Source organism: Glycine max, chromosome 7 (genome assembly GCF_000004515.6).
Source record: "Glycine max cultivar Williams 82 chromosome 7, Glycine_max_v4.0, whole genome shotgun sequence".
Lineage (NCBI taxonomy): Eukaryota > Viridiplantae > Streptophyta > Magnoliopsida > Fabales > Fabaceae > Glycine > Glycine max.
The window spans coordinates 13,373,036-13,400,636 of record NC_038243.2 but is presented as its reverse complement, the minus strand read 5'-3'; the positions used below and the strand labels follow the sequence as shown (position 1 = coordinate 13,400,636).

The 27,601-nt window shown below is 36.9% G+C and overlaps 2 protein-coding genes across 3 annotated transcripts; one reads left to right on the top strand and one right to left on the bottom strand.

Moving 5' to 3' along the window:
- Nucleotides 1-7,979: 7,979 nt before the first annotated feature.
- Nucleotides 7,980-27,347, bottom strand: LOC100795390 (actin-related protein 4). Its single transcript, XM_003528969.5, has 20 exons — nt 27,073-27,347; nt 26,898-26,989; nt 26,419-26,598; nt 26,239-26,312; nt 24,582-24,662; nt 24,422-24,482; nt 24,278-24,327; nt 23,792-23,846; nt 23,033-23,110; nt 22,878-22,931; nt 13,392-13,445; nt 13,261-13,321; nt 12,838-12,889; nt 12,573-12,639; nt 10,803-10,865; nt 10,669-10,731; nt 10,140-10,202; nt 9,411-9,475; nt 8,440-8,508; nt 7,980-8,272 (listed from the first exon to the last, which is right to left on the bottom strand). Exons 1-20 carry the CDS (start codon nt 27,083-27,085, stop codon nt 8,227-8,229), a joined length of 1,341 nt encoding a protein of 446 aa, XP_003529017.1. The 5' UTR covers nt 27,086-27,347; the 3' UTR covers nt 7,980-8,226.
- LOC121175125 (uncharacterized mitochondrial protein AtMg00810-like) lies at nt 17,454-22,631 on the top strand. 2 transcript variants are annotated; one of them, XM_041017070.1, is made up of 2 exons: nt 17,454-17,581; nt 21,291-22,631. In XM_041017070.1, the coding sequence occupies exons 1-2, from the start codon at nt 17,465-17,467 to the stop codon at nt 22,281-22,283; spliced, it is 1,110 nt and encodes a 369-aa protein (XP_040873004.1). In that variant the 5' UTR covers nt 17,454-17,464; the 3' UTR covers nt 22,284-22,631. The 2 variants fall into 2 exon arrangements, with proteins under 2 accessions (XP_040873004.1, XP_040873003.1); XM_041017069.1 differs by having other exon boundaries at nt 17,455-17,576; nt 21,286-22,631.
- Nucleotides 27,348-27,601: the final 254 nt, after the last annotated feature.

Sequence of the window (27,601 nt, the reverse complement as noted above, 5' to 3'; positions counted from 1 at the left end):
GTGTATCCATCCGTTTCTAACCCAACTTTGATAGTAAAAGCTCATTTTGACTAGGTGGAGTTTAAGTTTTTCCCACTTTGTAATCAATAATGTGGTATATGGTTTATTTAAAATTACATAAATGAATTACTTTTTCTAAAAAAAAAAAGGTAGGTGAATTCCTTAATCCTACCAATAGGACCAAGATTAAGTTTTACTTTTTAATACCCACCTTTTAAACTCGCCCTACCCTTAGTAAGGGCAAAACATGGATTGGGATAGTAGTGAAACTCTCGGGGAGAGACTTGTGAAGGGTCAAGACATCCACCTACAAACCAAGTTTATCTCTTAGAGTGATAAAATGAATGAATTTTAGTTATCCACTTTAAGAGAGTTGTATTTTTAACATATTTGATAAAATTTGTAGATTATATACACCATTCTAGTTGGGTTAGATTAAGAGAATTTCTCTTATACCAAAAGAGTTATTTTTGTTGAACTAGGTCTCATGTTGAAAGTTGATTATGAAAAGATCTTTTGTATTGTTAGGACTTATATGAGGCAATTACCTAAGAGCATCTCCAACGATAATTCCTTGGAGAGTTTCTTAAGTGAAGACATTGTATCTTACAATTCCTTCACCATTGGAGCAAATCTACGTGGAAACCAAAATTTCTTCCGCTTAAGATTCATTGCTTATATAAGAAATGGTTTCTTAGCATTAAAAAAACTATATTTTACACCAATAACCCAAAATTAGAGGGGAAATGGAAATTGAAGGAGAAGAAGAACATGAAAAGCATCAACAACAAATGAAAAGAACCAATATCCAGAACCAATATTGGGATTGAGATCTTCAGATTTGGGAGAAAAAATGGAAATGTGGAAGTCGGGAAGAGAGTGTGGAAATTTTTTAAAGCAAAATTTACCTTTTGTAAAAGTAAAAATAAATTAAATGATTTTTTAATTTAATTAAATTGAAAGCAATAATATAAAAAATTTGTCGTTGGAGCAAAAATAAATTAAATGAAAATTTATTTGAACCATAATTAAGTGAAAATAAAAAAAATATAAAAGTGAGTTTCTTGAAGTTTTTCTTATCATTGGAGCAAAATTGTGTAGAGTTTCTTAGGAATAACCTGACACTATGGGAACCACCAAAAATTACTTTTTATGTACTTAAGTAACCCAATATGAGTTGCTTAAAAAACTCCTATTATAGATGCTCCAAGAGAACAAACAAGCTAATGGGGAAGACCAACAAAGACCAGAACTTCTAAATCAAAAGGCAATAACTATGATTTGAAAACACATTGATCAAAGCTTGTTTAGGCACACATTTACCAACACCAGTGCATATAAATTGTGGACAAAAATTAAGTCCATGATTCAACAGAAGTTTCCTTAAAACTAAGTTCACCTTGTGAGACAATAACAATAACCGTAGCCTTAATATGCAGTGGCAAATTATGGGGAGTAAGAAGCGGAGATAGAGGGGAGAGAATGAGGATGGAATATCAACATTTTTCTTTACTCAACAACATTTAGAAGGGAGGGATTTTCCTATTCACAAGAAACAAAACCCCCAAAAAAATACGTGGATGGAAAAAAAAAGAGTGAACAAGGAGATTGCATAAAAGGAGCGATAAAAGTGTGAATTAAAACAACAAATAAGGAATGGTTGAAGAAATGTGATGTTAGGTATTTGGTGAATGAGGACTTTGTGCTATCATTATAGGAAGTCTTCTTGCAAGGGTTCTTCTTTATCCGGATTCGACCTATGGGGGATAACTTAACCCTTATATCTAGTGATGGGGAGGACGATTTGCAAGAAATCCTCAACAAAAAGATTGACTGGCTAGGAAAGTGATTTGAATTGTTCAAGTTGTGGCAAGCACACACCTTAGCAGGAAGTCATTTGTCGTGGATTCATGTATCCAACACTCCCCTAAACTTCTAGAATGATGAAGGGTTTTGCGTCTTTGTGGGTATTGTCATATCTTACATTATGATGGTGGAGGAAACTAAATCGATGGAAAGACTGGAAGCAGGTAGGGTTCCAATACATACCTCAACAATGACACTGGATGGTAGGATTTTCGGCATTAGCATTTTGGAAGAAATCCCTAAGGAGATCGCGAATTTTTGTTGCAGTAGTATCCATGATGAGGAAGATGAACACTCATCTGAGGACATCGTTGAGGGAGATTTCTTGGTGGTGTCCAAGGTGGTCGAGTAGTCATTGGATGCAGGAAGTGAAGATGGTGGGCGTCGATCTACGAACATCGATAAATTGGAGATGAACCCCACCTTGCCAATGATGGCAAAAAAACAGTCATAGGAGGACAACAACTAACTCTGGCGTGGAGGGGTTGGGACAAGTAGGACAAAAAACATTAATTGTCGAAGGGGAAGTTTCTTTGGGAGGCAAAAACAAGGGTCTTTGTCTACTAACACAAGGAAGTTATTATGAGCCAAATTCCTTTCCATAAAAGCAAAGGTCAAATAAGGTCAAAGGACAAACAAAGGGGACCATGTGCTCATCAACACCGATGGAAGACACACTTACGACTATTGCAGGGTGCAGGTCAGATGAAGGGATGTTAGATCTAGTTATAGGCAAGAGGAAGGGTTGGCAATAAGGGATAACAGTGAGAAAGACTAAGGAGACTTAGGAAAGGGTGAGATTATTGTCATTACTAACAAGAAGTAGGTTACCAGAGGTGGGCCTTCATCAAGTGGGCCTAAGGAAAAAACAAAACGGAAAGAATAGTTGAGAAAAAAGGTGGCTAATGTACGATATGATATGGGAAAAGGAAGTGTGGGTGCTTTAAGTGGGCCAAAATGTGGTCCTCCTAAAAGGGATGATGTCTATGGCATGAGTTCTAAAATAAAAGTTGAAGGTGGTCTATATCAACAAAATGAGGGTGTTTGTGGGCCTTCAATAGTCAAGGATAAGCCTATTTTGGTGACTAATATCCCACAAAGTCAAGAAGAGGTTACGTTGCTTGACTTTAGTAGTTGTGGAACAGATAGTTCAAAACGTGTAAATGGTAAGGAAGCTTATTGGAGGTGGATGACGTGTGGTGTGACAAACCATTGAGGATTAAGAGTGTGGCTGTGAAGTATTTCCGGGACTAATTCATAGAGGATTGTGGTATGGATGCAATGTTGGATGGGTGAGATTTAATACTATGAAGGAGGAGGACAATATTATGCCCAATGATGTGTTTTTGCAAATATTTTAACAAATATGATGAAAAAAGTAATGAGCCAAATCATTGATACTAGACAATGGGTCTTTCTTGGAGGAAGAAATATTTTGGATGGGGGTGATGATAGCAAATGAAGTTGCACATGAAGCAAAAGTTAAGAAGAAAAGTTGTCTAAATTTTAAAGCCGATTTCAAAAGGCTTAAGACTCGGTGAGGTGAAATTTCTTGGCATATATGTTGTATAGGTGTGGATGACCCCATTTTATTCTTTAGAGACGAGATGAGAGATGCCTTGACTTTGAAGGCAATTCTTAGAAGCTTCGAAATGGCATATGGGCTAAAGATCAATTTCCACTAAAGCAACTTGACGGATATTCATGTGAATGAAAGGAAGATTAATAACATTTCCAGACTTATGAATTGTATACAATGACTATTCTTTTTGTATACTTGGGTTTGCCAGTGGGGGTGAATGCAAGGAAGATGGGTAATGGCAACCGGTGATTGATAGAATGAGAAGGAAGTTGGCACCATGGAGAAGAATACATTTGTCCTTTGGAGGAAGATTTTGCTTGATTAAATCGATACTTTAATCTTTGTCCCTGTAACACCTCAAATGAATCATACTAGAATGAGAGGGATCCAGAGGTTGTGCAAGTATGGAACTGTACATTTGAGGAAGACTTAAACGAATTAATTGGTATTACCTATACCAACAAAATGAATCTATTTTTCGGTAGCTCATCACTTAAAAACTTCATAGTTAAGCATGTTTGACTCAAAGCAATTACGGGATGGGTGAACTTTTGGGAAGTTTTCCAGGAAGCATGTGAGTAAGGACAAAGTACACTTAAAAGTCTTTTGTTGGCTTGTAGGGACAATCAATGATCTTGATAGAAGTCGAGCGGTGTCAGAGCTAGTTGTTCTTGGAAAGGGCTACTTATGAAGGGTTTTAACCGATTGAGGGTTTTGACCAACAAGGAGTTGAGTGAAGTGTCATTGTGTGAAGTGTCTTAGTTGATATGAGGTTGTTACAAATGGTATCATAGTAGACCTTTTTCCTAGTACGGTGTGGTTCGAAGGCGAACTAGGTAGAAGTTAGTAGGTATGTAACACCCTAACCGAATCACACTGAAATGAAAGGGATCCAGAGGCTGTGCAGGTATGGGACACACAATTGAGGATGACTTAAAGAAATTAATTGGTACAACCTATACCAACAAGATGCATATAATTTTCGATAGCCTATCACTTAAGAACTCCACAGCTAAACGTGCTTGATTTGTAGTTATGGGATGGGAATTATTCTGGGAAGTTTACCAGAAAGCGTGTGACTTAAGACAAAGCATGCTGAAAAGTCTCATGTTTATTTATGGGGCAATGAATGATCTTGAGAGTAGTCAACCGGTGTCAGAGCTAGTTGTTGAGGTCTTGAAAATGGCTACCTATGAAGGGTTTTGAGCAACAAGTATGTTGAGTGAAATGTCACCTTGTGAAGTGTCGTAGTGTGAGAGCCGTCGAGAAGTCGACTATCAGAGACATTACAAATGGTATCAGAGCAAACCTCTCTCCTAGTACGGTGTGATTCAAAGACAAACCAAGCAAAAATTGGTGGGCATGTAACACCCTGAATGAATCACATCGGAATAAGAAGGATCTAGAGGTTGTGCAAGTATGGGACTGTATAGTTGAAGAAGACTTAAAAGAATTAATTGCTATTACCTATACTAACAAGATGCATATACTTTTCAGTAGCTCATCAGTTAAGAACTCCACAGTTAAGTGTGTTTGGCTCGGAGCAATTATGGGATGAATGACCTTTTGAGAAGTTTTTCAAGAAGCGTGTGAGTGAAGACAAAGCACGCCTAAAAGTCTCATGTTGGTTTATGAGGACAATCAATGATCTTAATAGAAGTCGAGCAGTGTCAAAGTTGGTTGTTCTTAAAAAGGCTATCTACAGAAGGTTCTAACCGGTGGAGGATTCTAATCAACGAGAAGTTGAGTGAAGTATTGTCGTATGAGAGTATTAAAGTAAGAAACTAAAAACTGAACATGAGTGAAGTGGGAGAAGAAAGCATAAAAGAAAGATCACAACCAGAAGAAAATGGAGAAATATAGAATTGTATTTTCGTTCTGGTTTTTCCAGCATACATAAGTGACTTGTAGTTAGTGAAAATACAAAGTTACAAGCAACACAACACACCCCCATATTGACTTAGCTTACCCATTAAGTTCTTTCATTCAATTTCACCTACTACATGTTGACTAATACTAACTTATATCAGAAAACATGACAAAACCATATTTTAATACCAAAGTAACAAGAAAAGTCTCATTTTTAACAGAGTCATTGAGAAGTTGACAACAAGGGTGTTAGAGTCCCTATACTTTCTATCCTTCTTTAAGATTCTCAAAAAAGTGTTTTGTATCCTTAATAGGATTCAAATGAATTTTTCGTGAGGAGAAAAAGATACCTTGGGTTAAGTGGGAGGTAGTCCACCCTCCTATTAAGAGTGGTGGGTTGGGAATAAAAAATTTTAAGTTTTTTTAATAAGGCCCTCTTAGGAAAATGGGTTTAGAGGTTGTTAAGCGATAAAAAAATATAAAAAAAAAACTTTGGAGAGATGTTTTAGTGGCAAAATATGGTTTGGTGAGCTTGGAAAGTGTTGTCGAGGGATCCTTTGCTAACAAAAGATCTCAATGGTGGAGGGATACTTTGAATTGTTGTGAGGTGTTTGAGAACGGTCTAGGGTGGTTTCAAAATAATGTCTTGATAGATGGTAGTGAGGTTGACTTTTGGAGAGCCAAATGGATTGGGGAAAAGAGCTTGTGTACTAAATTTAATTGTACTTTTTGAACTCCAAACAAAAAATATGAAGATTGCACAGATGAGTGTGTGGGAAGGGCAAGAATGGAGGTGGCAGTTAACATGGAAGACGCCTTGGTTCTAATGGAAAAAAATAGCTTTGCAACAAATGTGAAAGATATAGGGGGTTCAACCAAAAAATGATGAGAGATAGGTGGATGTGGAAGTTAAATGCGAAGAAGAAATATGTTGTTGTCCATGGATCTGGCTTCTCTGTTGTCCCTTTTCCAACTGTCCTTGTGTTGCCCCTTGAAAACCACATAGTTTTAAAATTGAATCACAAAATTAAATATTAACACAACTACATGAACAACACAGGGACAGCTGGGAAAAGGACAGCAGAGAAGCCAATTTCGTTGTTCATGAGGTCTAGGATATGTTACTTGCGGATGGGGTCTTGGTAGTGGCTGAATTCTTCCAACTATTGACTCTAAGGTTAAGGGACTTGTGTGAAAGTTGGTGCATGACCGACTTCCAATGATGGATAACTTAAAGAGAAGGAACATTGTCTCGAGTATGTTTTTTTGTAAATCGGTGGAGGAAACATCAAAACACCTCTTTTTGAATGCAGGTTTGCTCATATTGTTTGGACATTATGCTACTCATGGCTTGGCGACACAAGAGTTCTTCCTATAGATTGTATTAGTCACTTTTGGCAACACAAAGGGGAGGTTAAAGGGAAAAATGCTATGCTGGCTTGGTGGAGATGGGCATCAATTGTCTAGGCAATATGGAAGCTCCGAAACGATATTAAGTTTAATGACAAGAGCTGTGAGCTTCGGGAATTAATGAATTCTGCCTAAGTATACTGTGTGGTCATGGTGTAAGGCAAATATAAGGGGCTTTGATTCATCCTTGTATGTGTGAAGACTTGATCCATTGAGCTGGTTGTTGTATGTGGTTTCTCCATCTTGGATTGTTTGCCAAATGGTTATGCTTGTGCGGTATACTTTTTAGTAGGTAGTGGGCGTGTATGTGCAGCGTAGACCAGTGTTGTGTTTGCTAGCCTTATGATGAAGCTTCTTTGTAAGGTTCTGATTGTGTTTGCATTTCTCGTGACAAACATAATCCTTCTATTAATAAAATCAAACCTTGTTGGCTGTGCAAAAAATTATAAAAAAAAATAGCCCTAATGTGCTAAAAAAAACCTTGTGAGACAATAGATAAAAGTGGAATATATATAATGATGGTCAAAGCATGATCAAGCACATAAAAATTTTCAAAGGGCTAATGAATCAATTAACAAAGACTGGGATGGGGATTGATGATGAATTACAAGTCCTTTAACCACATAGTTCCCTACCAAAGTTGGGACACACTGCTAACTACACTTCATAACTTGTCCCCTAAAGGAAAGCTTACCATGGTATTGTTGACAATTTGTTGAATGAAGAAGTCAGGAGGAAGGAACAAGGCATGCTTATCCAAGCAAGTAGATAATTGTGGGAGAAGTGAAACTTGTGAATGAAACCCAATACAAATTGCGATGAATCTCAAAAAACAATCTAATTATCTAAATCTCGCCCTTCCAAGATCACTTGTTACTATCGTCGTAAGCTAGGTCATAAGAAGTCTCAATGTTGGTATTCCAATGTAAAAGGTTACATGAGCAAGAAAAATTACAAATTCTAGCTAAACGTTACTTGGCTATATGAGCAAGAAAGATTACAAATTCTAGCTAAAAAAGTACCATCTCCGTAGTGTAAAAGGTTCGCCGTTGCTTGAATCTTGCACAAATTATCTAGCTGAAAATCATTTGATTTGATTTTGAACACGTTCATTAATTTAGAATGAATCAAATTGGGGAGGAACACTTCCGAAATATCTATAAATTTTAAAGATAGGTTTAGGGGCTTATTTTGTAAGTTCAAGTCATGACAAAATATGCGCATTTACCCCAGAAAAGAAAAGGGAGAGACATACACAGTAGAAATCTAATTTGATAAACGGGGCATTGTTACAAACTCTAGGCACACTTTACAAGTTTACATCAATACAGATTAGTTAAAGGTGGGCTGTGATTCACCTCGAGGCCAATAATGTAGTTAGAATGGGGATCTAATGGGAATGGCCATTAAATAGGAAATAAAAATTCATTAGTAGACAAGCACTAAATCAGCGTTCACAGTACTACTTCCTGATAAATGGCAGTAAAATAAACAGCAACTCATGGACACTTCCTTTGGATATATGAAGCTCCATGCTCTTCATACCTATCAGAAATGCATTAAAATGATTCAGTGTAAAATTATCCTTGATGAAAGCCCTATTTGGCAGTTTAGCTTTTATGATAAAGGGGGGAAACAAGATAGGCAAAGTGAAATATATATTAACATTAATGAACTAATAATCACAAGTTTGGTGAACAGTAGATAATTACTCGGATTTGGAGAACCACATTTGCTGGAAGGAGCCAAGAGATGCCAATATACTACCCCCGATCCAAACACTGCATATAAAGTCATTCATTGAGTTAGAAGACGCAGTATGTACAGTGCATCACCAATTAAAATGTTACTGAGTCTCCCCCTTATTTTGGAGAGAAATTGAAGCATAATCAGAGGTTGGGAAAGGAGAGAGCGAAGCTTAGCGGGTTTCCCAAAAACTAGTATTAAAAGAAAACTAAATCTACGTAAAGGCAGAAACAGACGACACTGGTCAAACAATTTAAGATGGTTTATACTTTATCCGGTACGAATTGCAAAACTGTGATCATTCACACATGAGTTCATGCAATTACAAAACTTCCATCAACAGGATCTCTATCATTTCATATTTATGATGCATTCTCTCTTGCTTCTGCCCAAATGGTTTCAGAACGAAAAAGGTCTAGAGTTGTAGCTTACAGAAATTCCAAGTTCAATAAACCATACCAGAGACACCAGAAAACAGACATAAGCAGACAAATCAGAGTTTTAAAGAGTTATCAATTGATAGAACAGAGAATTTAAAACAATTACACAAGCTTCTTGAGTTTCTCATTTTTCTTTAAAAGGCCAAAATTATATAACCATTATTGAAATTGAATTGTTGGCCATTTTTAAAATATTAAAAGTAAATTTGCATATAAAAATTGACATTCAGAAAAATACGTGTTCACATGAACTGTTTCCACAAATATATATCCAAATAGGTTATATGCTGATATGTGCAATTTCGAAGGCCTAAACATATATATATATATATACAGAGAGAGAGAGAGAGAGAGAGAGAAATGGTGAACTTATAATAAACCAGATTTGTCAATTGCAGGAAATAACCAGGAAAGAAAAGTAAAACAGCAACAATGGAAATGGCATCATCAAACACCAAAACCATAATAAGTGCATCGACATAAGATAGATAACGCACCTAAACCTTCTTTCAGTAGCATTCCCACTGGCCAATACTTTTACTCTGGCAGCTTGAGGGGATTCCTGCAATAGAAATGAAATTGTAGTCAATTTTTACAACTACAATTAACCTTTCCAGCTTCTTGAAGAACAAGGACAATCACATGCCACCTGATGATTTAATTCAAAAAAATCCAGTGTGTTGATCTTTATAATATTATAAACTCAAATTTGATTCCGGAGAGAGATTTTGATAAATGTTTTCAACTTAATTATCTTCTTGTATTAGAAGTGCCAGCCTGCAGAAGCTTTGGCTAAAGGCTTATGATCCATTTTGAGCACAATCATACAAACAGACCATTGTACTTTACAATTATATAACGTTTCGTTATTGTTAATGTAATTCACTAGAAAATTAACTTAAAAGATCACACGATTTCATCCCAAAAGCAACCAGAGAAATAAATATATATTAGCTCAAAAGATCTCTCCAATAACACTAGCACTGCTACACATAAGATAAGAAACAAGTCACAAGGCTGTATTAGTGGCAGTCAACACAGCAGGAATTAACCAAGCTACTCTGATATTTAGGATGAGACACCAACTAAATTCACTTGTAAGAAAAACCCTTGAAATTACAACACGTTAAAACAACAAAAGCTTCAAAGGTATTTGAAATCAGCACCAACAACCAAATTGTCATTCAGTGGATAAAATAGACAAGGGTTCATTTGTTAAACTATACCTCTAACAAGTCTTTCTCAAGGCGTTCCTTTAGTTGTTGCATTGAAGCTGTACCACCAGCAAGCTGCATGTGATAAATGAAATCAATTTTAACTTACCAGGTAATGATATATTGATATAAAATGCTTCAAAAACTATCAAGTGATCACAAACTAAACCTAAAAAATATGTACATATGGTTTCATCAATATCTGTTGGTTAAAGTTTTGGGAAAAAATGTCATTTGACTGAAAATACAACTCATACAATTCCAATCAAGATAATAATAAATAAAAAAATCAAATTCCGATATATGTAACATACTAACAACATGAAACTACAACTTTGGCACCACTCACCCCCCCCCCCCCCCCCCCCCCAACCCAATCTCAAAATAACTTCCAAGAGTCTACATAAAAAAGGATGCCCCAGTAAATTTTTCTTCTTTTACACCACAAAAGTCCATGGTAAACTAAATTAAGCTCTACATAAGAACTATTTGTGTGTGTATACAGTAAAAGAGAAAGAAGGCAAAAATAAATCAACTTTACCAGTATACTATTAAACAACTCTCTTCGAATGTCTACATCACACTTATTAATGCTTTCAATCACCTGCAAGAAGGTAAAACAATCAGAAACAGCAAGTCAGATGCCTAAAACAGATTCACATCAAATTAAATTACCATTTGGGGCAGGCCACGAACTGAAGGAGCAATTTCTGCAAAGCTCTCCATGCCAGGAATTGACTGTAATTATCATTGACACAAATAAGAAAATTAGTACACAGAAATAGAACAAATGAAATTTTGTCTCTCAAGTAATTTAAAGAACTACAGAATAAAATAGAAGCACAAAAAAAGATGGACCAGCCAGAAGTTGGATGTGCTGTAATAAACAAGTAATGCCCTATATGTTCTAACAGGAATATTGTTTTCTCAACCAATGTCCTATTATATTTAACTTATTATGACTTGAATCATGATTTACTTTAATGTTTATATTGCAGATTATAGTTATATACTGACTTATTTGACTTTTTTATTATGTGGGAAAAAAATTATGATGTTTCAAGTATTGATCAATAATCTTATTACTTGCCATATATTTAGATCAACAATTTGAAAAATATGCCTTTCATACAATTCAAATCCCAATTTGACAACCAAGATCCTTTTTCTAAACCAAACTCAACCTGATAGCAATACATATCAACTATATAATCCCTATAATCTTGGATTGCCCAGTGGAGTTAAAGCCTAAAAGGGCACCACAGACAAGGCAGGGTAAGAATCCAGTGCTTTTTGCTCTTTGTGGTGTGTACACTTTTCACACCTTCATGGTGCTTTTGAAAAGGGGTTCCATACAAGAACCTGACTAGTAATGAGCAGTGGAATTGACAAACCCCAGTCCATAAAAATTGACAGCTTTCAGAAAAAAGACTCCTATAAAGTGAGAGTGTATCTACTTTTAATTTTAGATTACATCATTGCCTTACCCACTAAAATCTAAAGGTGAATGCATCCTTGTGCACTTAAACGAAAAATTTTCTTTAGAGGAGCTTTTTCTAAATACAACAATTGTTGAAGTCATGCAACATGACGGTGAAATATATAAGCCAGTCAAATCAAACAACTGCCTTCATTTTTCATTTGTTCTTCTACTCTTTTAGAAGATTTGGCACTTTTGGTGATAATTTAATACTATTGAATTTATTAAGTTTGCACCACTGAATAATTCCTATTGTAAACACCATCTAAGCACCACTGAATAAGTTTTCTTTAGAAGATTTGGCACTTTTAATAATTCCTATTGTATACACCATCTAAGCACCAGCACTCCATCTGTCTGGTTTATTTGCTTTACTCCTATATTTGTTTTCAATTTTCGATTCCATGCCACATTTTGCAATTATACTTGTCAGCTTTATTTTTATTTTCTAGCTGGGCCGTTTTCTGTTTACTTGCTGCATGGTGTGTTTTGTATCAGGACATCCACTTGCCAACAAATGTTGTCACTGAAAACACTTCAATAGCTTTATTTGGTTTTTATTCTATATATCTATATCCTTTATACTTTTTTTCATATCACAACCTGCATGCTTTTTAACAGTTTTTATATTTATAATTAACATCACTAAAATTTATAATTTTTTACCAGAAACATCTTGAATGATAAAATTTGTATTGTTTTTTCTTCTTTCACGGTATAAAAGGGTGGAACACCAAGAATTTGGTTTGTCTGTTTATTAACACCAATCTTCAATGAGGCATATGTCTCTTGAGACCTCACCTCAATCAAGGCACTACAAGTCCCTACTAGTACATTAAGGGCACCTTTTTCCTTTTACTCTTGCAAGAAGCCTTGGTGTATTTCTAAGAACATGCAATATCAAAAATCTTTTATATTAAATGAACAAGATAAACTAATCACATCTTTGAATGCAAGTCCCACACCTGAACCAGGGATGGATTGAAAAGAACATCTGGTATCTTAAATCTGTCAGCTCCAATTTCAACTGTCCTGCATAATAAAAACAAACACATCATAAAACAACAGACAATAAATATATAAATATAAATTACAGAAAAACCAGAAGCTACAATTAGGCTATGAAGTGCATATAGTAGCAGATGAAATGAAAGAAGATATTTTGAAGATGAAACATTATTCATTCCATCCTCCTCCCTGTTTCAATGAACAAGAATAACATCAACTTACTGGCCATCAGGAAGCTCATATGAGGTCATTGGAATGTTTGAATACGCACTCTCTGTCAAATAAAGGGGAAAAAAATAAATTTAATATAGAGAAACTGCAATTTTATTGGAACCGAGAAGGTAAAACATCTTCTAGAGCTATAAAGAGCTAACTGAAGACTTGTACAAGTTTATCACTAAACCAGATGATTGAAAAACATCATTTATGACCTGAGTGAAAGCACAGAGATCAAGTTTAGTAAATCACATCACAAGACGGGTCACATATCTAGTTATCTAAGAAGTATACAGAGAGAACGGAGGACAACAGAAATAAAAGTATGCCACTATAAAAACTAGGACTTGAACAATAAGATTCAAACAAAAGCACAAGACCAGTAAGATTCAAAACATTATAGGAGGTGACAACAGGAGGTAAACAAACCATCATATGGAGTATCTGGAGCACGGCACACACATTCCTTGATATCACTAGCAATCACCCTCTGTCATGAAGAACAGTCATCAGATAAATGAAATGCAACAAATTGAGATATTGCATGGTCATTCACAAACCTGGGAAAAGAGTTTGTAGCTTTCAGTAGTATTGGGAAATTCAAGATCAACTGTCTGTAGGATTCAGAAGAAAAAAAATGATAATGAGAAATAATAATCATTTATGTGTAGAATTGCAGTTACAACCAAAATCATACAGAAAGGTACATGAAGAAACTAAACTTTGGCTCACTATCATTTGCCCCCAAGATTCTAAAAGTTATTTTAAATGTTAAATAAAGTAACAACGGATGCAAGGTTATATATGTAACTGAAAAAAAGTAAGATAACTACACCTCACTCTATCTTCGTTTTTTCAGATCCTGAATTATATACCTAACACGTTAATACCATTCTCTCTTTGATACCTTAAGTTTAAAATTAATTTGCTAACTTGCACAAGCATTTAGTACATATCATAATTCAAGTAGAACAAACACGACGTAAATTATTCAGCTTATTAGAGTATTGTACAGAGACTTGCAGTATTCAACTGCACTCTCAATCAAGTCAGTTAGTTAGGAGTTCGTTTTCTATTATGAGTCAGTTAGTAAGTTAGTTGGTGAGTTAGTTAGTCATAACTAATCACTCAGATCTATAAATACTGAGTTGTATCAGAATTAGAGAACAGAGAGAACAGAAAAAAAAGAAAAACTGATATTATTGATTCTGAAAAAGTTAACATTTAATGCAGTTACAAAGGAGGTATTTATAAACCTCTAGCCCTTGAAACTAATCACAAACTAACTAACAACTAATTAACAGAATTCTGTTAGTGAAAGAAAAGTAGTTAGCTGTCTAACTGTCCTGCAATAACTGTTTGTAATCAGTTATTTTTATACATTCATTCTAATACCCCCCACAAACTCAAGGGGAAGGTTTTTCTACAGAAAAATGCTTCACATCGAGTTTGTCCCTTAGTGCTTCAAATCTTATTGAGGAAAGTGGCTTGGTTAAGACAGCTGCCCATTGATCTAAGGCAGGAAGATGCACAACTGAGAGTTGTTTGGCCAAAACTTGTTCTCTTACAAAAAAGACACCAATTTCCATATGTTTTGTTCTACTATGGAACACTGGATTGTGAGCTATGGACACTGCACTTTGATTATCACAGTAAATCACAGGAGTTTGAAAAGAAACATGTAATTCTGTTAGAAGAGTTCGAATCCAGGTTAATTCAGTAGATGTTTGAGCCAAGCTTCGATTTTCAGCTTCAGTGCTGGACCTTGCCGTGACTTTTTGCTTCCTGGACCACCAGGATATCAAGTTTGAGCCAAGAAAGATAGCTGCTCCTGACGTGGAATGTCTGTCATCAATATCTGATGCCCAATCAGCATCACAGAAAGCATAGAGAGCCATAGGTTTTGAAACAAAAGTAGGTTGAAGGAATAAACCATGAAATATAGTACCCTTGAGATATCTTAATATCCTTTTGACCACAGCCCAATGAGAATCCAATGGATTAGCCATATACTGACAAACCTTATTAACAGCATAACTAATCTCAGGTCTAGTAAGGGTGGCATACTGTAGGGCACCCACTACTGACCTATAGAGAGTTGGATCATGAAATAGATCAGCTCCATGTTTGGACAGTTTGCAGTTTGTAACCATAGGAGTAGAGATAGAGTGTGCCTCAGCCATTTGAGTTTTATGAAGTAGATCTCTGACATACTTGCTTTGAGACATCAAAATAGACCTGTTAGGGGGATACTTAATCTCCAGTCCCAAGAAATAGTCCAAGTGACCTAGCTGTTTGAGAGAGAAGACTATATTCAATCTCGAGGTTAACTGTTGAATGAGAGAATTAGAACTTCCTGTGATGATGATATCATCTACATAAACTAGAATGTAGACAGTGTGTTGTTGATGTGTATAAATGAACAAAGAGGGATCACACTTGCTTCCTACAAACCCAATCTGTATTACTGTCAAGCCACTGCCTTGGAGCTTGCTTTAATCCATAGAGAGCCTTGTTAAGTTTACAAACCAAGGATTTTTCTTCAACTTCAAAACCTGCAGGTTGAGTCATATAGACAGTCTCCTCAAGTAATCCATTTAGAAAGGCATTGTTGACATCAAGCTGAAATAAGTCCCAGCCTTGTGAGAGAGCAAGAGTTAGAAATACTCTAATTGTAACTGGTTTTACAACAGGATAAAATATTTCATGAAAGTCAAAGCCATGAACTTGATGAAATCCCTTAGCAACTAGTCTAGCTTTGTACCTATTGATTGAACCGTCAGCATTTTCTTTTATTCTAAAGACCCACTTGCATCCAATAGCTTGTCTACCAGCTGGTAATGGAACTAATCCCAAGTTTTGTTTCTCATTAGAGCATTATACTCCTCCTGCATAGTTGCAAACCACTCTGAACTTTCCAAGGCCTGCTTTACACTTTTAGGTTCAGAATGAGTAAGAAATAATGAAGGATGCAGCCTAGGATTGTGTATTCCAGATTTAGACCTAGTTTGCATAGGGTGAGTGTTGATGGGAATGGGAGTTGATGCAGACACAGATTCATTATGAGACATAGTATTTGATGATTGAGGATGAGTGGGAGAGGGTGCAGTGGGTATAGATTCACTAGACGACATTATATTGGATGATTGAGAATGACTGGAAGTGGAATTGGAGGAAGGTATTGGGGAAAGTGAAGGTGTAGAGGCTGAAACAAGAGGAGATAGATCAGGATTGAGGCTGAAATAGGAAGTAATATTCCATGTTGAACTGGAACAAGTTTGAACCGCTTCCGATAGAGCAAGTTGAAGCTCTTCTTGCTCACAAAGCGCGTCTCAACAAATTCAGCAAACAGTTTCAGTCTGATTCACCTTTCATCAATTATTCACAAGCACATCATATGTCTTCTGCGATCAGCTCCGATGGTTTTTCTCTGCCAAACAAGACAAATCCGAAGAGTTTTCCCGCTTTTTGTGGTGGATCTGGCCGTGGTAGTGGTAGTTCTCACTGCCGTGGTGGTGGTGCTGGTCACGGCCGCAGCAGTGGTCATTTTGCCAACTTCCAGAGTCAGGTGTGTTTCAAATTTGGTCACACTGCTTCTGTTTGCAATTACCGCTATGATCAGTATTATCAACCAAACCTGTCCTTTGTTCTTCATGATCCTCTCAGTCCAAGTTATTCTCAGACCACTTCCACTCAAACTTCAAATAACTACACCAGTTATTCACAAAATAGTAACAGTTCTGGCCAAAACTCTGGTGATACTAGACCTGCTAATGTTTGGACTAATACCAATTACAAATCTGTCAGTAACAATCCTCAGTCCAATCATAGTGCTATTCACAAACACTCAACCTCAATCCAATTCTACCAATTGGATTCTAGATTCTGGTGCTTCATTCTATGTTACTGGTGAATCTCAAAACATTCAGCAACTAGAGCCTTTTGAAGGTCCTAATCAGATATTCATAGACAATGGTCAAGGTTTGCAAATCCACTCTTTGGAGAATTGGCATTCAACCATGCAATTGGAATATGAAACTTTAATAAAGAATCACACTTGAGATCTAGTACCTCTTCCATCAAACAGGAATGCTATTGGTTGTAATGGGTTTTTAGGGTCAAGGAAAATGCAGATGGCTCTATTAACATATTTAAAGCAAGACTGGTTGCCAAAGGTTATAATCAAGTACAAGGTTTTGATTTTTCAGAAACCTTTTCTCCAGTTGTGAAACCTGTCACTATTAGGCTTACTTTAACTATAGCAATCACAAATTAATGGATGCTGACTCAGCTAGATGTTCTAAGATAAATTGAGAGAAATTTTGTGTAACAGAAAGAGAGAATCTCATATTATTGAGTATCACAAAAGTTAGTCACAGAGTTAGTTACAAAGAGATATTTATAGGACTCTGAACTTAGAGAGTGCAGCTGTTAATAGCTAAGACGGAGGTGCTGTTAGCAAAAGCTAACAGCTCTTACTAAACTGTTTTAACAGTTGTACATATGTACACTCTAATAGATGTCAACAATGGCTTTCTTAATGGCTTGCTTAATGAGACTGTCTATATGACTCAACCTCCTGGTTTCCAACAATCCAATCCTTCTCTGATCTGCAAACTAAATAAAGCCTTGTATGGGCTCAAGCAAGCCCCAAGACCGTGGTTTGAGAGCCTGCAGTCTGCTTTTATTCAGTTTGGATTTGTTGCTAGTAAATGTGATCCATCTCTATTTGTTTACAAGACTTCCTCTCTGTTAGATCTCAAGATAGACCAGTTATCTGGAGGGTCTATTCTAGAAGGAAGAAAGCCCCTACACGGGAGATAGGATCAAATTAGTTATTAGTTTAATCTTTAGGGCCATCTATCTTTATTATTCTATCTTTATCTTTATTATTCTATCATCTAATCTTTATTATTCTATCTTTATCTTTATTATTCTATCTTTATCAATTAGTTGGATTAGGATATTATAAATAAGAGTATTCTCATTAGAGGAAGGGGTAGAGAAGAATAAGAAATTGTAAAGGGTTTTCCCTTGGAAGAAGGTTTCCTTCTTGAATAAATTTAGTTTGCCCCCAGTATTTTCCGTATATTCTTCTATTTTCTGTTTCTCTTGTTTTCTCTGCTGTTAGGGATATTCAATACCCTAACAATTGGTCCGACCTGCTCTTTCCTCTACCATTCCAGATGGATTCACGTATAGACACCTTAGACCGCACCTTGATGACCCATGGAGAAGACATAGCTGATCTCAGAGGCGGCATCCAGAGGGTAGAAGGCATCATGAATCACGTACTGCAGCAGCTGGAACGACTACAGAAAGACCCCTCCGATACCAAGTCGGAGAGCAATACCGAATCTGAGGTGGTTTTTGAACCACGCTTTTGGACCAAGAAGGTGGAACTACCGGTCTTCGATGGAACAGATCCTCTGTCTTGGATAGCTAGAGCTGAAATTTTTTTCGAAGTACATCAAGTGAAAGAAGAAGAGAAGATTCGATTGGCATTCATTAGCATGGAAGGGGAGGCGGTACACTGGTATCGTTTCATTCGAAAACGCAATCCATCTCTTTCTTGGCAATCTTTAACCCCACTCATGCTTCAGCGTTTTGGTGAAGGTAGTAAGGGCAATGTTTTCGAGCGTTTAAAAACTCTCAAACAGGAGGAGTCCGTGGACGTTTATTTGAGAGAATTCGAAATTTTGGTGGCTCAAATCCCTGATCCATCAGAAGAACAGATGCTGGGATACTTCTTGGGCGGTCTCCAGCCGGAGATTCGATGTAGGGTGCGATCTTTCCGGCCGACAGAGGTCTTGCGTGCCATGGAAATTGCAAGAGATGTGGATGAAGAACTCCGCCTTGCTCGTGGTCAGCCTCCTTCTCAAAGGGTTTTTTTTCCTCCGCGTTTTCAACATAAGGGAAGCGTCGTGATTAGCAACCCAGCGAGTTCAGCAGCCAATACAGCAGGCAATTATAGCGTATCCCAGGCACGCCCAGCTACTACTGGAGCACGGAACATCATGACAGCTCCAAAAGGGGTTTCTTCGTGTGGATCAAATAACCCGCATTTCGGCAGTGTTGGCACCTTTTCAAGAAACAAGGGAGCTAGACAATTGCCATACGCTGAATTTTTAAAACGAAAAGAGGAGGGCCGCTGTTTTAGATGTGGTTTAGCCTTTGGTTTTGGACATAAGTGTCCAGAAGGGAGTCTGCGGATCACTATCCTTGGGGAGGACGAAGGCGACAACATAGAAGAGAATGACAAACAGGAACCAGAGGAGACCAATGATGTAGTGGGGGATCAATACCACTGCCAATGGATGGAATTATCTCAACTGGTCCAGAGGAACATTACGCCTCCAAAAACCATGAAACTATGGGGAGAAATGGCTGGTGTTGGGGTTACCATTCTGATTGATAGCGGCGCTAGTCACAACTTTGTAGCAAGGGACCTAATCTCAAGGATGAACTGGCCGATTCAACCTACTAGAAGTTTTGGGGTTCAGCTGGGAAATGGACACCGACAGGAATCTCAGGGATATTGTCAGAATCTGATCCTAAAGATGCAGGGTTATGTTTACACTGGAGACTTTTTCTTGTTTGATCTTGGTGGTGTGGATGTCATCCTCGGGATGACCTGGTTGGCTTCATTAGGTGAGGTACAACACAATTGGAAGACTCTTACCATGTCTTTTCGCTATCAAGGGTCACCCACCCAAATCACGGGAGACTATAGCATGCAGAAGAAGGGATTTTCAGCGAAGGTCTTTGGGAGGGCTTCAGATGTTGAGGCTGCTGCCATGATACTTTTCTATTCAGACCTGCTCCGAGATCAAGAGGGAGCAACTCAAGGTGAGGAGCAAAAACTTGACCATCTTCAGTTGACCCAATTACAACATGTGACAGAGCGTTTTCAAGCGATTTTTTCCAAACCCATAGGCTTACCTCCAAACAGACTTGTAGATCACAAGATTGTCCTCCAAGATGGGACGGGTCCTATAAATGTCTGTCCTTATCGATATCCACACTTACAGAAGAATGAGATCGAGAAACAGGTTGCAGAAATGTTACAGGAAGGCATAATCCGGCCCAGCAATAGCCCGTATTCTAGCCCGGTAATTTTAGCAAAAAAGAAAGATGGCAGTTGGCGGTTTTGTATTGACTATAGAGCACTGAATAAAGCGACAATTCCGGACAAGTTTCCCATTCCTGTGATCGAAGAATTACTGGACGAACTATTTGGGGCTGCATACTTTTCCAAAATCAATTTGAAGTCGGGCTATCACCAAATTCGAATGAGTGAAGAAGACGTTCCCAAAACAGCCTTTCGGACTCATCAAGGTCATTATGAGTCCCTTGTGATGCCTTTTGGCCTCACCAACGCCCCTACCACTCTCCAACGAGCTATGAATTCTGTGTTGCAGCCCTTTCTACGGAAATTTGTGTTGGTCTTCTTTGATGACATCTTAGTATATAGCAGCGATTGGGAGAGCCATCTACAGCACTTGAGTGAGGTCCTACACACTCTCTTTCATCATAATTTCTTTGCAAACAGCAAGAAATGCAGTTTGGGCAGGACCACCATCGATTATTTAGGGCATCTGATTTCGAGAGAGGGAGTCTCTATGGATCCAAAAAAAGTAGATGCAGTCCTTCATTGGCCTATACCAAAATCCATTAAAGCTTTGAGGGGATTTTTGGGCTTAACTGGTTACTACAGGAAATTTGTGAAAGATTATGGGAAGATTGCTAAACCACTCAGTGATTTGTTGAAGAAAGGAGCTTTTAATTGGAGTGCAGCGGCAACTGAGTCCTTTAATGCACTTAAGGACGCATTAACCCACTCTCCAGTTTTGACTTTACCAAACTTTAAGGAACCTTTTTCCATTGAATGTGATGCTTGCGGAACAGGGATCGGAGCTGTGTTAACACAAGGGAAACGTCCAGTTGCATATTTCAGCAAAGGGTTAGCTACTTCAGTTTTAAGTAAATCTGTGTGGGAGAATGTGGATGTGATTCAGAATCTATTTCCTGAATTTAACCTTGAGGACAAGGTTCATTCTTTGGAGGGGAGTATTGTTAGATCTCAAGATAGACCAGTTATCTGGAGGGTCTATTCTAGAAGGAAGAAAGCCCCTACACGGGAGATAGGATCGAATTAGTTATTAGTTTAATCTTTAGGGCCATCTATCTTTATTATTCTATCTTTATCTTTATTATTCTATCATCTAATCTTTATTATTCTATCTTTATCAATTAGTTGGATTAGGATATTATAAATAAGAGTATTCTCATTAGAGGAAGGGGTAGAGAAGAATTAGAAATTGTAAAGGGTTTTCCTTGGAAGAAGGTTTCCTTCTTGAATAAATTCAGTTTGCCCCCAGTATTTTCTGTATATTCTTCTATTTTCTGTTTCTCTTGTTTTCTCTGCTGTTAGGGATATTCAATACCCTAACACTCTCACACTGTATCTTTTGGTTTATGTGGATGATATTATAATAACTGGCAGTCCCACTAACTTGGTTCACCATCTGACTTCACAACTTAATTCAAAGTTTTCTCTCAAACAACTTGGTCTGCTAGACTATTTTTTGGGGATTGAGGTTAAGACTCTTCGTGACAGATCATTACTTCTCACTCAAAGGAAATACATCAGAGATTTGTTGCAGAAAACTTCTATGTCAGAAGCTCAACCTATTTCCTCCCCTATTGCTTCCAGCTGCAAACTTACTAAAACAGGTTCAGACCTCTTTTCTGATCCTACTCTATATAGATCTGTAGAGGGTGCCCTACAGTACTCAACTATTACTAGACCTGAGATCAGCTACTCAGTTAAAAGAGTTTGTCAGTTTATGGCCAATCCTTTAGACCCTCCTTGGACTGCAGTAAAAAGAATCCTAAGATACTTGAAAGGTACAATGTTGCATGGATTACACCTTAGACCTGCTGCTCTGGGGAAACCTTATCCTCTTCGTGCTCTCTGTGATGCTGATTGGGCTTCTGATAGTGAAGACAGAAGATCCACGTCTGGTTCAGCCATCTACTTTGGTCCTAATCTCATTTCTTGGTGGTCCCAAAAGAAGCAAGTTGTTGCAAGGTCCAGTACAGAGGCAGAATATCAAAGTTTGGCTCAAACTACTGCTGAATTATCTTGGATTCAGACCCTTTTAACTGAGCCACAAGTTCCTTTCATCACTCCCATTATCTTCTGTCATAATCAGAGAGCAGTTGCTATAGCCAATAATCCTGTTCTTCATGCTCGGACCAAGCACATGGACATTGACATCTTCTTTGTTAGAGAAAAAGTCTTGTCCAAGCAGCTGGTTGTTCATCATATTCTGGCTCTTGATCAGTGGGCAGATGCTCTCACCAAGCCCCTCTCTCCAACCAGATTTTTATTTCTAAGGACCAAACTCAATGTGCTTGAGACTCCTTCAAAGTCTCATCCACCTTGAAGGGGGGTATTAGAGTATTGTACAAAGAGTTGCAGTGTTCAACTACACTCTCAATTAAGCCAGTTAGTTAGGAGTTAGTTTTCTGTTATGAGTGTTAGTAAGTTAGTTGGTGAATTAGTTGGTCATAACTAATCACTCAGATCTATAAATACTGAGTTGTAACTCAGTTCAGAGGCTAATACTCATTTTTCACTTCTTCATTCTAAACTTTTCTCTCAAAATATCTCACTTCTATGATCTGTTAGAACTCTTTTACAACTTATGTCATTCTAGTAGAATAAACACGAGCTAAATTGTTCAGCTCATGTCACTAGCAGCAGTATAATGGCACATGCAAATTTTATCGAATTTGATCCATAACTGAAAACAATTCAAGAAGGACACTCAATTAAAAGAGATGAGACAAATGAAGAAGTTCTGGAGGCACAGACAGTACATATACACATGGGATGGAACCTCAACCAGCCCAAGTTCAAATTTTAAAGAAAACAACAGGAAAAAAAAAACAAGTATGATTCCTCACACTTTAATGATTGCAAGAAAATGGAAATAAAAATACTAGTCACAGATCATTAAAATGAAAACAAATTATACCTGAAACTCTCCAGGGCGTATTTCCTTTCTCCTGAAGGAATACCGAGGTTTTATCTGTGACAAGTAAAAGGGGGGAAATCTCAGGCACATAAAATCACAGCACCTTTGCTTCAGATGATTATTGAAAAATAAAATAGCTAATGTTTGTCACCCACCATAATACCCTTGCTTTCCAAACTTTTCATCAAGCAGTCTGTAAGAAATTCTCCTCCAATTGGAGAGGTTGCCACAGCCTTGTGTTGTAAACATAGTAGAAGATATGAGCAGACAGAAAGACCCATACTATTAGTCAAATCTCTAATATAAATGCTGAGTACAATGAGATCTTAAATTATTAATTTGACATGTGTGTGCATGTATGCGGCATGCACATATATAGAAAATGGAATGGCAGACATTATGAAAATGCAGAGCATACATGATGAAATATTAGTTTGTAAATACCTAGCCAAGCAGTAGTGCCTAAAATATACATAGCCACTCATACAATTTTGAATTATTAGATGTATTTTAGTAAAACACAATTTAATGAATGAATAAAAATATATAGATGATGGCCTATATACAATTGCATAACCAAAAATCTATTTATTACAAAGACAAAATAGCAATTACATAAACGGAAGACTTTAACACCAAGTTATTTTTCAAGATGTCCTTTCATACAATTAAATTTTTAATAATTAATGTATATATTTCCCATAGTTAATCAAATCATCACACCATTTCAAGTTTATCTATCATCAGAGAGGTGCATACAAGAAATCAGATCAATGCATGGTCCTATCAACTGCAGTAAAACCAAATATATTAAATTGGATAACAAAACTATATTGAAATTTCAATCAAAATATGGATCAATTTCATTACATGAACAACAAGTGAATTTTATTTGATACGTTAATAAGGAATACCTTTTGAAGAACATAACCATCATGTACCGGTGCAACTGTAGTTGAGCCTCCACCACTGAAAACAATGGAATAATGAAGAAAACATCAGCAATGCTTCTGGCATATTATCGGGACATATTAGTAGTAATAAATATAGAACAAATATTGAACTTTAAAAGTTGTACTATTTCTCCCTACCCTTTTCAATTTTCTCAATTGAATTCTCAATCTCATGCTTAAAACTTCCTTATCCTTTTACTAAAGCAAAGTCTAATGCCATCTACAAGGCTTTTTATGAGTATATGACTACTACTTTGAGGACAGTGTAAGGGGGCAGGGGTTGAAGAGGAAGAAGACAATACAACTTAGGTCTTCCATATATAATATCTTACGAGGTAAGCAATAGATATACACCAATAAAGAAATGAAGAAAAAATATCATTGTTATATTGATACTACCGTAGAATAAGAACAAAACTACCATTCAGTAACCTCATGATCTCTTACCCATCAACAACTACAGACGTAGCACGCCCTGATGCAAAAGAAGTCAGAACCTGTATCTCAGCACAAGGAATAAACTTTCAATAGTTTTATTCTCACTCCATAACATATATTATTTTTAGAGGTATAGGTCAGTGAAGGACTAACAGCATTTTTTGCCAAAAATAATGCAGGTGCTTTGTACTTCTCAAACATATGCTCCACTGTCCTGCAAAAATAAAATAAAAAATAAAAAAAGCAAATCATGCATACTGATGCTTTAAACTGAACTCTATTAGTTATAGACTACAAATTATAACAAGAATACCTTTCTCTCTGTTGTTGAGAGTTAGAAGAGGGCTCTGCAAGGAGCATAGGATGCTCTTTAGGATCAATCAATAGGCACTCCCTACCAAAAAAAAAAAAAAAAACAAGAAAGCATGCCCAATAATCAATAGGCATTCCCTACCAAAAAAAAATAATGTGTGCCCAGTGACAAATAAAATAATTCTCAAGGTATATGAGTTAAAAAAAATTAAAAATTGAAAAATGGTCAAAACCAGAATAGGAAAAGAACCACCACCACTAACATACAGGCTTATTGGAGTATTGTAAGAGAGCTGCAGTTATTCAACTGCAGTCTCGGGTAGTTAAGTCTTAGTGACTTAGTTCACTAAGATACTTAGTTGGTTAGTGACAATTCACTAAGATAGTTATTCAACATACAGGCTTAGTAACACAAACAGCTTTTTTTCTATCAATCAGATTATGATCTTCAAAATAATTCCATCCAAACATACACTTATTCCACTAGGTAGGATTAGTTACATGGATAAAAAATAGAGAGATATATCAAAAAAAATTTCAACAAATCCATTTAGTGTAAGGTATTTTTATTGGCTCCTCTACCCTTTCATTGCACTATCTTCAATTTGATCCAGTTTTCTTGCTGGAGCCGTTGTTGATCTTCTCACATGACAAACCACTCTAAGTGAGTTTTTGTTATCTTCTCCTTAGTGGTGCTACTCCAACTCTTTCCTATATTCTTGATCTTATCTTTCCTTTCTTTGCATATCCACTCGTCCACCTTGACATTATCATCTCTGATATACCTATTAATTCTCTTTTGCACTTTGTTATCCAGCATTCACTACCATACAAAGCATCATTGATCTTATAGCTATTTAGTAGAATTTTCTTATAAGCTCAAATGTGTATCTTTTTTTTTATAGATACAGTCGAATGTGTATCTATGTGTTTGGTTCACTCAGTTTAATCCATATGCATTCAGGGGAGGGGTGGTTTATAATCATGTAATAGCTACAGGGGTAATAGCTTGGGCCTGTGTATTCACCGCAACCAGCTACATACTCACTTCAATAGTTGTATCTCTAGTACCTCTGGTACTATTTCACTTTAATATATATCTATTTTTGCTGAGAAAAAAAAAAATCCATATGCATTCATACCTCTCAATCTCCCACATTATTTTGTAAGACAGATCCAAAATACCTAAAATGTGCAACACTGCAACGTTGGTATGATGTGATCCCCAATTTTCACCTCCAAAATGTTGCTACTGGACACTTGCTAACAATCCATGTGTTCAAGCAACGGCTCGAATCCTTACTTGAAAGAGCAGGGTTGAGAGAGGCCTTGAAAAGCCAAAGTAAAAGTAAAGATATGTTTATGGTATGGACCATGGATGTTTGGAAAAGTGTGTTCATTAACATCAAGCATTAATTAGCCACCATTAATACCAGAATTTCTCATGTATCTGAGTTTTAGATACAGGTAACAGGTCAACTATTCTTTGGACCATTGCTTTCGAGAAGAATCATCAATCATCAAGGGATTTTAATCAAAAAAGGAACCACGTGAACTTTATCAAATGCCAACCATATGACATAAAATAAACAAACGGTAAAAGGAAAACAACAATCCTACAATACATATAACAGACAGATTAGGAATTCAATATTGACCTGAAGGCATGATCCCATATGCTGTCAACAATATCCCAGTCAGCAACAACTCCATCCTTAAATGGAGACAGCACCTGACAGCACAGAAGAAGAAAATAGAAACACCTATTCATTATTTTCAAAAAAATCTGTAAATTACTACTCCAAGTCCAATCACGAAAACCCTTACAAAAGAGTTACCTCCATATGGTCTCTGCGGTACCCCAAGGACTGGGATCCTACATACAATTTCCTCTTTCCCTTGGCCTTGTCAGAATCAGCATTTCTAACATTATTATTATTTGATTCCGGAGCAGAGCCAGGGTTCTTTTCACCATTATCTGCTTCATCAACATCCATTTGATCAATTGCTCCAACAACCTAAGTTCGCATATGCCAAAACAACCACCAATTCATTATCAACAATCAAACTACCCATACATTTTCTCCAGATATTATTCTAATCAACTAAAATTTATACAAGCACCTAATTACACTATCAAGCAGTACTAGCCTATCACCACAGCAAAATGCCAGTGTCTTCTTTACCATTAACTGAGAGCATAACAACATTTCTTACTCTATAGCCCCATAAATAGTAAAACAATATCAGAAAAACAATAAACACAACAACAAATCCAAAACTTTAGAAAGGTAAAAAGAGTAGAGAAAACACTTACAGAGGGAAACACAGCCTTGGGAGCATCTTCACCGGCATAACCAGCTTTACAAGTGTGTGAACCCAAGTCAATTACTATAGCTGATACTTCATCTGTGGATTCAACCAAAGGGAGAAAATTGAGCTCACATCTCAGAAGCAGAAGAAATAGAAGGAGAATTGGTTTTGATACTCACCACCGCCATACATGGCTGTGACTGTGCTACGAGCTTGACAGGGGAATTAGGGTTTATGATTTTCTCTCTCTAGGGCTTCAGTAGAGAGAGAAGCTGCGGAGACAAGGAGCGCCGCCGCGGGAATTCCCGGCGAGGTGGTCGGAGGAGGAAAGTCGAACACTCGAAGTGAGGAGCGCGCGAGATTTGAAGAAAGAAAATTAGGGTAAGGTAAGGGCTAGGTTACTTGGATAAGCCCACAAAAAGAATTCACGAGGGTTTCACCGTTATACCCACGTTAGAAGTCTAACTTTTTCTTTTTAATGTTAAAGTATATTTTGCTGTAAAATATCCGAAGTATGTTTTTCTTCTTGGCAATTTCATAATGTGATCCTTGGGCTTGAAATAAGGCTTGGTAAAGTCCAAACCTATAAATCACATTATCAATTCATTTTATTTCTTTACACGTGTGTATTTTTTTCCACGTCATTATTGTTGAACCCTAAAACGTGTGTTCCATTTTGTTCATCTTCTCCACCTCCCTCCTTTCGTG

Excerpts from the sequence above, each read along its gene's own strand:
- LOC121175125 (XM_041017070.1), top strand. The coding sequence starts at position 17,465 with ATGGGCTCAAGCAAGCCCCAAGACCGTGGTTTGAGAGCCTGCAGTCTG. Across the intron at positions 17,582-21,290 it reads TGTTTACAAGACTTCCTCTC|ACACTGTATCTTTTGGTTTA; the intron begins TGTTAGATCTCA and ends CCTAACACTCTC.
- LOC100795390 (XM_003528969.5), bottom strand. Across the intron at positions 24,328-24,421 it reads TATTTTTGGCAAAAAATGCT|GTTCTGACTTCTTTTGCATC; the intron begins GTTAGTCCTTCA and ends GCTGAGATACAG. Across the intron at positions 23,111-23,791 it reads ATGGTTATGTTCTTCAAAAG|GCTGTGGCAACCTCTCCAAT; the intron begins GTATTCCTTATT and ends TTACAACACAAG.